The 12,241-nt window shown below is 42.7% G+C and overlaps 1 protein-coding gene across 1 annotated transcript in view; it reads right to left on the minus strand.

Moving 5' to 3' along the window:
• LOC103031902 (uncharacterized) overlaps nucleotides 1–11,106 on the minus strand; it is a 58,951-nt gene extending 47,845 nt beyond the window's left edge. The window contains exons 1-3 of the mRNA XM_049469925.1: nucleotides 10,992–11,106; nucleotides 10,727–10,891; nucleotides 3,373–3,572 (exon numbers count right to left, since the gene is read on the minus strand). Coding sequence (XP_049325882.1) covers nucleotides 3,373–3,539 — 167 coding nt within the window. The 5' untranslated portion in view covers nucleotides 3,540–3,572; nucleotides 10,727–10,891; nucleotides 10,992–11,106. The remainder of the gene's footprint in view (nucleotides 1–3,372; nucleotides 3,573–10,726; nucleotides 10,892–10,991) is intronic.
• Nucleotides 11,107–12,241: the final 1,135 nt, after the last annotated feature.

A 12,241-nucleotide genomic window follows, 5' to 3' on the forward strand; every position in this document is an offset into this window, starting at 1 on the left:
CTGATGATCTGGAAGGTTCGATTCATCATCACATCTCTCACAGCAGGAATTATTTGGTCGACCTGCAGAGAAACCACGCAAGAGGCCGGAATTGAATCTCAAGCCAGTGTCTTTCCTCAAATCACAGATACCACCCCACTGCAAGTGTAGTTGTGTAGGGATTTTATACAGTTTGAGCCTGTCACTTACCTTACGATCAGTGAGGGCTGTGAGAAACTCATCCAGGTTCTCAAAAGCATCGCCATTGTCTAGTCGGTTGAACACTTGGTCGATTTGTCTTGTGCTGTTCAGTGCTCCAGAAGTCAGAGTGAGTTCAGCTGCTTGGCTAGGGGTCAGCAGATCCAAAGATTCGAACTGTAAAACACCAGAATGACCAGCCGTTACTACCCGTGCCTGATGGGCGACATCATACCCCCCAAAAAACGCACAACTGGTGCAAGTTTGATGTCACTTACGGTGGACAAATTTGCATATAGATCTGTGAGCTCTGTCAAGGTGGCATAGTTGAGGAACTCTCCAAAGTTCTTTTGTAACCAGTCTTTGCTGTCAGAAGCACTGGAAACACACCCAGGATCTACAATGAATGCAAAAAGCAAAGGGATTGAAAACAGAACTTTGGAAAGAGATCTTGTTTTATTGCATTTTGTTGTCAAGGAGGGCAAAATGTCTCTTTGTACCTGAAAGGTCATCTCTTGAGAGGAAGGGATAGATGAAATAATTAAAGACGGCCCATTTCTGATGCTCTTTCATGAGTTGATCTTGCCCGCTAAATGCCTTCACCCTAAGTTGGATAAGAAGAGATCAGACCTTACTGTGGATTCTACGCTTTTTCTTAACAGACTGCATTACAGAAATCCCTGCTGTGCTGTCCTAAAGTTCTGCTCTCCATACTTACACAACTTGGTAGGACCGACAGCTGAAGTTCTTAGAACTGAGACAGGAGAGGAAGTTTGTGGACACTGTTGACAAAAATGGTCTGAGCCTAATCTGGAACCACTTGTTGATGAAGGCAGCATCCGTAAGCTGTGCCTCACTGAAGTTGTTGAGTTTTACCTCACTGACGGCATCAAGAACATACGGTTGAGACAGACTGATGTTCAGAGTCTGTAAGAGAAAGTGGACGTTGGAATATACAATTCCAAACCAATGTTACAGTTTTGCTAAGCTGCCACTAAGTGTTACCTACCATTTCGGAGAAAGTGTCTAGGGCTTCATCCAGAGATGCTTCAAACTTTTGGAAGAAAAGCTTCCAAACTGTCGTGTTGTAGTCCAATTTGCTGGCGAGCTGACATGTCAGCACTGTGACAAGGTCACTGGAGGACAGAGCTTCATCCTAAAAAAAACAAACATAATTACCGGTTCAAAAAAGTGAATTTTAAATGGTTACGTAAATGACAACATGCTGCATAAGGAGAGGATTGCCAAGAGGAATTTTGCAACGGGTTCTTAGAGGCCTTACTGATGAACAGATGTATTGAGAGATGCTGATGTTGCAGAGTTTTTCAGAGACATTTCCAAAAGAGGCTTGAGTCTGTGGTGGAAGACTGTGGAGGATAAAATTCTATTATATCACCTGTAATACTTCTCAGAGTTCTACGATTTTAATTCGTTATAAGCACAAAGACTTACCCGCCTACTTCTTGACAAAAATTATCTGCGAAAAGAAAGAAAATTCATCATAAAAATGATCATCAGCCTACTCAAATGTATGCTTGCAACACGTGATCTGGAAGTTTAGAATTATTAAGAAAGCACATGCTTTATCTCTTACCGTCTACAACTGTCTCCTTGCACTAAAGGAAAACAAGTGATGAGAAAGCATGTTAGCCAGTGGTAATAGTTTTCATGTACATTCATAAAACAATGCAGTTCCTTACAGAGGACTACTTACCACTCCTACGGGGAAGGGAGCCGTGCAATCTAGAGAAGACGAAGGGAAAATTTTGCATTTATTCTACGGTAATGGGCAAGCTAAATCCACCATTGTGTGTTTTTGGAATTTGTGTCCCTTGCATACCTTGTGGCAAAGTTAGGCTCAGTAATTCTCTGCTCAATCTGAGTCCCTCTTCCAGGTCAAGTGGAAGAACTGCCAGACTCATGTCCATGCCCCTCAAACTGTGTAAAACAGAAAACATTCTGTTACCCCATTTTTATTCCCAATTCTATGAGCCAGTACATGTTCCATAAGTAATCCAAGTTAACTAAACAGAATCAGTCACTCACATTGCCTTATAGGAATCACAGCTGAGGTTTCTGGGGATCAGGTTAAGCCAGCTGGGTTGGAAACTGGCCAGAAGAACTACGAGATACTCTTGGAACCACAACTTAAACTGACTTGGCTGGAAGACGTCAAATTCGGGAGCCAGAGCAGTCAAAGTCAGGTTCAGGATCGTGTCTCTCACAGCTTCGTTTTCAATGAAGTCGATTTGTTTCTAGAAAAGAAGAAAATAACAGGTTTAAATCTACTGTAGAAATTTTATTGCTCCACTGTAATTTCCACAAAGTTTGCTTTGTTGGGTGATGCCACATGTACTTTTTACAGAAGAACAGCTTACCTCTTCGGTGATGTTGACAAACATCTCAAAGAACACATTCAGCTGCTCCTCTGCCGAAGATGACAGCATTCCGATCATCACTTCCTTCACCAATGTCTCATTCTCTAGAGCCCCACCAGATGGGTCCAGTATCAGTTGTGCTTTCTGTTCTGGAGAAAGGGAGTCGATGACTGCCACCTAAGAGAAATAAAAAAGGAATTGGCTGTGAATATGAGTCGTATTCCTGCAGTTCCCCTGCTGTGATTGGACCTAAAACAGAAATCTAAATTGATGGACAATAGCTCTACGAGTCTTGAACGTTAGAACAGGAAACGATAGTGTTACCCCAGAGATGTTCAGGTCTTTGAGGTCGGAGTAGTTTGCCATTTTCCAGAACTGACCCAAGTTGGTTTTCAGCCATTCTGCATCACCGTGGATATCCTTGCTGCAAACTGTTTGAACACAGAACAGCAGAAAAAGAAAACGGTACAGGTCCCGTCATATTATGAGGCCGCTGTATCTGAGAAACAATGACTGCAAAACATGCTGCAAACACATGCCTGGAAGCAGCTGTGTACGAAGGGGCATGTACCTGGTGTGTTGACCTCTGCAGCAGAATCCTTCAGGAAACTGACTAAAACCTCTGTTATTTCCTCCCTCCTGCTGGCAGTCATTTCAAAGAAGACGTGGCTCATTCCTGAAACACTGCAAGAAGAGAACATTATATCTGATAAGAAATTGACTTGGTATTTGCCAATGGCAACAGTTGATTTCTAGGCTGCAAGGGCAGTAAGTTGGACAGCAACGGAGAATTGCAGTTTTGCAACCATAAACTTACATTACTCGGTAGTTGGTGCAGTTGGTGTGGTTGATGGCCACCGCTAGCATCTCAGCAGTGAAACTGGGAAGGATAGGGACTAGCTTGACATCAAACCAGTCTATCCAGTCAGAGGTCTCAAACTCTGGGAATTCTGTGCTGATGATCTGGAAGGTTCGATTCATCATCACATCTCTCACAACAGGGATTATTTGGTCGACCTGCAGAGAAACCACGCAAGAGGCGGGAATTGAATCTCAAGCCAGTGTCTTTCCTCAAATCACAGATACCACCCCACTGCAAGTGTAGTTGTGTAGGGATTTTATACAGTTTGAGCCTGTCACTTACCTTACGATCAGTGAGGGCTGTGAGAAACTCATCCAGGTTCCCAAAAGCATCGCCATTGTCTAGTCGGTTGAACACTTGGTCGATTTGTCTTGTGCTGTTCAGTGCTCCAGAAGTCAGAGTGAGTTCAGCTGCTTGGCTAGGGGTCAGCAGATCCAAAGATTCGAACTGTAAAACACCAGAATGACCAGCCGTTACTACCCGTGCCTGATGGGCGACATCATACCCCCCAAAAAACACACAACTGGTGCAAGTTTGATGTCACTTACGGTGGACAAATTTGCATATAGATCTGTGAGCTCTGTCAAGGTGGCATAGTTGAGGAACTCTCCAAAGTTCTTTTGTAACCAGTCTTTGCTGTCAGAAGCACTGGAAACACACCCAGGATCTACAATGAATGCAAAAAGCAAAGGGATTGAAAACAGAACTTTGGAAAGAGATCTTGTTTTATTGCATTTTGTTGTCAAGGAGGGCAAAATGTCTCTTTGTACCTGAAAGGTCATCTCTTGAGAGGAAGGGATAGATGAAATAATTAAAGACGGCCCATTTCTGATGCTCTTTCATGAGTTGATCTTGCCCGCTAAATGCCTTCACCCTAAGTTGGATAAGAAGAGATCAGACCTTACTGTGGATTCTACGCTTTTTCTTAACAAACTGCATTACATAAATCCCTGCTGTGCTGTCCTAAAGTTCTGCTCTCCATACTTACACAACTTGGTAGGACCGACAGCTGAAGTTCTTAGAACTGAGACAGGAGAGGAAGTTTGTGGACACTGTTGACAAAAATGGTCTGAGCCTAATCTGGAACCACTTGTTGATGAAGGCAGCATCCGTAAGCTGTGCCTCACTGAAGTTGTTGAGTTTTACCTCACCGACGGCATCAAGAACATACGGTTGAGACAGACTGATGTTCAGAGTCTGTAAGAGAAAGTGGACGTTGGAATATACAATTCCAAACCAATGTTACAGTTTTGTTAAGCTGCCACTAAGTGTTACCTACCATTTCGGAGAAAGTGTCTAGGGCTTCATCCAGAGATGCTTCAAACTTTTGGAAGAAAAGCTTCCAAACTGTCGTGTTGTAGTCCAATTTGCTGGCGAGCTGACATGTCAGCACTGTGACAAGGTCACTGGAGGACAGAGCTTCATCCTAAAAAAACAAACAATCATAATTACCGGTTCAAAAAAGTCAATTTTAAATGGTTACGTAAATGACAACATGCTGCATAAGGAGAGGATTGCCAAGAGGAATTTTGCAACGGGTTCTTAGAGGCCTTACTGATGAACAGATGTATTGAGAGATGCTGATGTTGCAGAGTTTTTCAGAGACATTTCCAAAAGAGGCTTGAGTCTGTGGTGGAAGACTGTGGAGGATAAAATTCTATTATATCACCTGTAATACTTCTCAGAGTTCTACAATTTTAATTCGTTATAAGCACAAAGACTTACCCGCCTACTTCTTGACAAAAATTATCTGCGAAAAGAAAGGAAATTCATCATAAAAATGATCATCAGCCTACTCAAATGTATGTTTGCAACACGTGATCTGGAAGTTTAGAATTATTAAGAAAGCACATGCTTTATCTCTTACCATCTACAACTGTCTCCTTGCACTAAAGGAAAACAAGTGATGAGAAAGCATGTTAGCCAGTGGTAATAGTTTTCATGTACATTCATAAAACAATGCAGTTCCTTACAGAGGACTACTTACCACTCCTACGGGGAAGGGAGCCGTGCAATCTAGAGAAGACGAAGGGAAAATTTTGCATTTATTCTACGGTAATGGGCAAGCTAAATCCACCATTGTGTGTTTTTGGAATTTGTGTCCCCTGCATACCTTGTGGCAAAATTAGGCTCAGTAATTCTCTGCTCAATCTGAGTCCCTCTTCCAGGTCAAGTGGAAGAACTGCCAGACTCATGTCCATGCCCCTCAAACTGTGTAAAACAGAAAACATTCTGTTACCCCATTTTTATTCCCAATTCTATGAGCCAGTACATGTTCCATAAGTAATCCAAGTTAACTAAACAGAATCAGTCACTCACATTGCCTTATAGGAATCACAGCTGAGGTTTCTGGGGATCAAGTCAAGCCAGCTGGGTTGGAAACTGGCCAGAAGAACTACGAGATACTCTTGGAACCACAACTTAAACTGACTTGGCTGGAAGACGTCAAATTCGGGAGCCAGAGCAGTCAAAGTCAGGTTCAGGATCGTGTCTCTCACAGCTTCGTTTTCAATGAAGTCGATTTGTTTCTAGAAAAGAAGAAAATAACAGGTTTAAATCTACTGTAAAAATTGTATTGCTCCACTGCAATTTCCACAAAGTTTGCTTTGTTGGGTGATGCCACATGTACTTTTTACAGAAGAACAGCTTACTTCTTCGGTGATATTGACAAACATCTCAAAGAACACATTCAGCTGCTCCTCTGCCGAAGATGACAGCATTCCGATCATCACTTCCTTCACCAATGTCTCATTCTCTAGAGCCCCACCAGATGGGTCCAGTATCAGTTGTGCTTTCTGTTCTGGAGAAAGGGAGTCGATGACTGCCACCTAAGAGAAATAAAAAAGGAATTGGCTGTGAATATGAGTCGTATTCCTGCAGTTTCCCTGCTGTGATTGGAACTAAAACAGAAATCTAAATTGATGGACAATAGCTCTACGAGTCTTGAACGTTAGAACAAGAAACGATAGTGTTACCCCAGAGATGTTCAGGTCTTTGAGGTCGGAGTAGTGTGCCATTTTCCAGAACTGACCCAAGTTGGTTTTCAGCCATTCTGCATCACCGTGGATATCCTTGCTGCAAACTGTTTGAACACAGAACAGCAGAAAAAGAAAACGGTACAGGTCCCGTCATATTATGAGGCCGCTGTATCTGAGAAACAATGACTGCAAAACATGCTGCAAACACATACGTGGAAGCAGCTGTGTACGAAGGGGCATGTACCTGGTGTGTTGACCTCTGCAGCAGAATCCTTCAGGAAACTGACTAAAACCTCTGTTATTTCCTCCCTCCTGCTGGCAGTCATTTCAAAGAAGACGTGGCTCATTCCTGAAACACTGCAAGAAGAGAACATTATATCTGATAAGAAATTGACTTGGTATTTGCCAATGGCAACAGTTGATTTCTAGGCTGCAAGGGCAGTAAGTTGGACAGCAACGGAGAATTGCAGTTTTGCAACCATAAACTTACATTACTCGGTAGTTGGTGCAGTTGGTGTGGTTGATGGCCACCGCTAGCATCTCAGCAGTGAAACTGGGAAGGATAGGGACTAGCTTGACATCAAACCAGTCTATCCAGTCAGAGGTCTCAAACTCTGGGAATTCTGTGCTGATGATCTGGAAGGTTCGATTCATCATCACATCTCTCACAGCAGGAATTATTTGGTCGACCTGCAGAGAAACCACGCAAGAGGCCGGAATTGAATCTCAAGCCAGTGTCTTTCCTCAAATCACAGATACCACCCCACTGCAAGTGTAGTTGTGTAGGGATTTTATACAGTTTGAGCCTGTCACTTACCTTACGATCAGTGAGGGCTGTGAGAAACTCATCCAGGTTCCCAAAAGCATCGCCATTGTCTAGTCGGTTGAACACTTGGTCGATTTGACTTGTGCTGTTCAGTGCTCCAGAAGTCAGAGTGAGTTCAGCTGCTTGGCTAGGGGTCAGCAGATCCAAAGATTCGAACTGTAAAACGCCAGAAAGACCAGCCGTTACTACCCGTGCCTGATAGGCGACATCATACCCCCAAAAAACGCACAACTGGTGCAAGTTTGATGTCACTTACGGTGGACAAATTTGCATATAGATCTGTGAGCTCTGTCAAAGTGGCATAGTTGAGGAACTCTCCAAAGTTCTTTTGTAACCAGTCTTTGCTGTCAGAAGCACTGGAAACACACCCAGGATCTACAATGAACGCAAAAAGCAAAGGGATTGAAAACAGAACTTTGGAAAGAGATCTTGTTTTATTGCATTTTGTTGTCAAGGAGGGCAAAATGTCTCTTTGTACCTGAAAGGTCATCTCTTGAGAGGAAGGGATAGATGAAATAATTAAAGACGGCCCATTTTTGATGCTCTTTCATGAGTTGATCTTGCCCGCTAAATGCCTTCACCCTAAGTTGGATAAGAAGAGATCAGACCTTACTGTGGATTCTAAGCTTTTTCTTAACAAACTGCATTCCATAAATCCCTGCTGTGCTGTCCTTAAATTCTGCTCTCCATACTTACACAACTTGGTAGGACCGACAGCTGAAGTTCTTAGAACTGAGACAGGAGAGGAAGTTTGTGGACACTGTTGACAAAAATGGTCTGAGCCTAATCTGGAACCACTTGTTGATGAAGGCAGCATCCGTAAGCTGTGCCTCACTGAAGTTGTTGAGTTTTACCTCACTGACGGCATCAAGAACATACGGTTGAGACAGACTGATGTTCAGATTCTGTAAGAGAAAGTGGACGTTGGAATATACAGTTCCAAACCAATGTTACAGTTTTGTTAAGCTGCCACTAAGTGTTACCTACCATTTCGGAGAAAGTGTCTAGGGCTTCATCCAGAGATGCTTCAAACTTTTGGAAGAAAAGCTTCCAAACTGTCGTGTTGTAGTCCAATTTGCTGGCGAGCTGACATGTCAGCACTGTGACAAGGTCACTGGAGGACAGAGCTTCATCCTAAAAAAACAAACAATCATAATTACCGGTTCAAAAAAGTCCATTTTAAATGGTTACGTAAATGACAACATGCTTCATAAGGAGAGGATTGCCAAGAGGCATTTTGCAACGGGTTCTTAGAGGCCTTACTGATGAACAGATGTATTGAGAGATGCTGATGTTGCAGAGTTTTTCAGAGACATTTCCAAAAGAGGCTTGAGTCTGTGGTGGAAGACTGTGGAGGATAAAATTCTATTATATCACCTGTAATACTTCTCAGAGTTCTACAATTTTAATTCGTTATAAGCACAAAGACTTACCCGCCTACTTCTTGACAAAAATTATCTGCAAAAAGAATGGAAATTCATCATAAAAATGATCATCAGCCTACTCAAATGTATGTTTGCAACATGTGATCTGGAAGTTTAGAATTATTAAGAAAGCACATGCTTTATCTCTTACCATCTACAACTGTCTCCTTGCACTAAAGGAAAACAAGTGATGAGAAAGCATGTTAGCCAGTGGTAATAGTTTTTTTATGTACATTCATAAAACAATGCAGTTCCTTACAGAGGACTACTTACCACTCCTACGGGGAAGGGAGCCGTGCAATCTAGAGAAGACGAAGGGAAAATTTTGCGTTTATTCTACGGTAATGGGCAAGCTAAATCCACCATTGTGTGTTTTTGGAATTTGTGTCCCTTGCATACCTTGTGGCAAAGTTAGGCTCAGTAATTCTCTGCTCAATCTGAGTCCCTCTTCCAGGTCAAGTGGAAGAACTGCCAGACTCATGTCCATGCCCCTCAAACTGTGTAAAACAGAAAACATTCTGTTACCCCATTTTTATTCCCAATTCTATGAGCCAGTACATGTTCCATAAGTAATCCAAGTTAACTAAACAGAATCAGTCACTCACATTGCCTTATAGGAATCACAGCTGAGGTTTCTGGGGATCAGGTCAAGCCAGCTGGGTTGGAAACTGGCCAGAAGAACTACGAGATACTCTTGGAACCACAACTTAAACTGACTTGGCTGGAAGACGTCAAATTCGGGAGCCAGAGCAGTCAAAGTCAGGTTCAGGATCGTGTCTCTCACAGCTTCGTTTTCAATGAAGTCGATTTGTTTCTAGAAAAGAAGAAAATAACAGGTTTAAATCTACTGTAGAAATTGTATTGCTCCACTGCAATTTCCACAAAGTTTGCTTTGTTGGGTGATGCCACATGTACTTTTTACAGAAGAACAGCTTACCTCTTCTGTGATGTTGACAAACATCTCAAAGAACACATTCAGCTGCTCCTCTGCCGAAGATGACAGCATTCCGATCATCACTTCCTTCACCAATGTCTCATTCTCTAGAGCCCCACCAGATGGGTCCAGTATCAGTTGTGCTTTCTGTTCTGGAGAAAGGGAGTCGATGACTGCCACCTAAGGGAAATAAAAAAGGAATTGGCTGTGAATATGAGTCGTATTCCTGCAGTTTCCCTGCTGTGATTGGACCTAAAACAGAAATCTAAATTGATGGACAATAGCTCTACGAGTCTTGAACGTTAGAACAAGAAACGATAGTGTTACCCCAGAGATGTTCAGGTCTTTGAGGTCGGAGTAGTTTGCCATTTTCCAGAACTGACCCAAGTTGGTTTTCAGCCATTCTGCATCACCGTGGATATCCTTGCTGCAAACTGTTTGAACACAGAACAGCAGAAAAAGAAAACGGTACAGGTCCCGTCATATTATGAGGCCGCTGTATCTGAGAAACAATGACTGCAAAACATGCTGCAAACACATGCCTGGAAGCAGCTGTGTACGAAGGGGCATGTACCTGGTGTGTTGACCTCTGCAGCAGAATCCTTCAGGAAACTGACTAAAACCTCTGTTATTTCCTCCCTCCTGCTGGCAGTCATTTCAAAGAAGACGTGGCTCATTCCTGAAACACTGCAAGAAGAGAACATTATATCTGATAAGAAATTGACTTGGTATTTGCCAATGGCAACAGTTGATTTCTAGGCTGCAAGGGCAGTAAGTTGGACAGCAACGGAGAATTGCAATTTTGGAACCATAAACTTACATTACTCGGTAGTTGGTGCAGTTGGTGTGGTTGATGGCCACTGCTAGCATCTCAGCAGTGAAACTGGGAAGGATAGGGACTAGCTTGACATCAAACCAGTCTATCCAGTCAGAGGTCTCAAACTCTGGGAATTCTGTGCTGATGATCTGGAAGGTTCGATTCATCATCACATCTCTCACAGCAGGAATTATTTGGTCGACCTGCAGAGAAACCACGCAAGAGGCCGGAATTGAATCTCAAGCCAGTGTCTTTCCTCAAATCACAGATACCACCCCACTGCAAGTGTAGTTGTGTAGGGATTTTATACAGTTTGAGCCTGTCACTTACCTTACGATCAGTGAGGGCTGTGAGAAACTCATCCAGGTTCCCGAAAGCATCGCCATTGTCTAGTCGGTTGAACACTTGGTCGATTTGACTTGTGCTGTTCAGTGCTCCAGAAGTCAGAGTGAGTTCAGCTGCTTGGCTAGGGGTCAGCAGATCCAAAGATTCGAACTGTAAAACGCCAGAAAGACCAGCCGTTACTACCCGTGCCTGATAGGCGACATCATACCCCCAAAAAACGCACAACTGGTGCAAGTTTGATGTCACTTACGGTGGACAAATTTGCATATAGATCTGTGAGCTCTGTCAAGGTGGCATAGTTGAGGAACTCTCCAAAGTTCTTTTGTAACCAGTCTTTGCTGTCAGAAGCACTGGAAACACACCCAGGATCTACAATGAAAGCAAAAAGCAAAGGGATTGAAAATAGAACTTTGTAAAGAGATCTTGTTTTATTGCATTTTGTTGTCAAGGAGGGCAAAATGTCTCTTTGTACCTGAAAGGTCATCTCTTGAGAGGAAGGGATAGATGAAATAATTAAAGACGGCCCATTTCTGATGCTCTTTCATGAGTTGATCTTGCCCGCTAAATGCCTTCACCCTAAGTTGGATAAGAAGAGTTCAGATCTTAGTGTGGATTCTATGCTTTTTCTTAACAAACTGCATTACATAAATCCCTGCTGTGCTGTCCTAAAATTCTGCTCTCCATACTTACACAACTTGGTAGGACCGACAGCTGAAGTTCTTAGAACTGAGACAGGAGAGGAAGTTTGTGGACACTGTTGACAAAAATGGTCTGAGCCTAATCTGGAACCACTTGTTGATGAAGGCAGCATCCGTAAGCTGTGCCTCACTGAAGTTGTTGAGTTTTACCTCACTGACGGCATCAAGAACATACGGTTGAGACAGACTGATGTTCAGATTCTGTAAGAGAAAGTGGACGTTGGAATATACAGTTCCAAACCAATGTTACAGTTTTGTTAAGCTGCCACTAAGTGTTACCTACCATTTCGGAGAAAGTGTCTAGGGCTTCATCCAGAGATGCTTCAAACTTTTGGAAGAAAAGCTTCCAAACTGTCGTGTTGTAGTCCAATTTGCTGGCGAGCTGACATGTCAGCACTGTGACAAGGTCACTGGAGGACAGAGCTTCATCCTAAAAAAACAAACAATCATAATTACCGGTTCAAAAAAGTCCATTTTAAATGGTTACGTAAATGACAACATGCTTCATAAGGAGAGGATTGCCAAGAGGCATTTTGCAACGGGTTCTTAGAGGCCTTACTGATGAACAGATGTATTGAGAGATGCTGATGTTGCAGAGTTTTTCAGAGACATTTCCAAAAGAGGCTTGAGTCTGTGGTGGAAGACTGTGGAGGATAAAATTCTATTATATCACCTGTAATACTTCTCAGAGTTCTACAATTTTAATTCGTTATAAGCACAAAGACTTACCCGCCTACTTCTTGACAAAAATTATCTGCAAAAAGAATGGAAATTCATCATAAAAATGATCATCAGCCTACTC

This window comes from Astyanax mexicanus, chromosome 21 (genome assembly GCF_023375975.1).
Source record: "Astyanax mexicanus isolate ESR-SI-001 chromosome 21, AstMex3_surface, whole genome shotgun sequence".
NCBI classification, from domain to species: Eukaryota; Metazoa; Chordata; class Actinopteri; order Characiformes; family Acestrorhamphidae; genus Astyanax; species Astyanax mexicanus.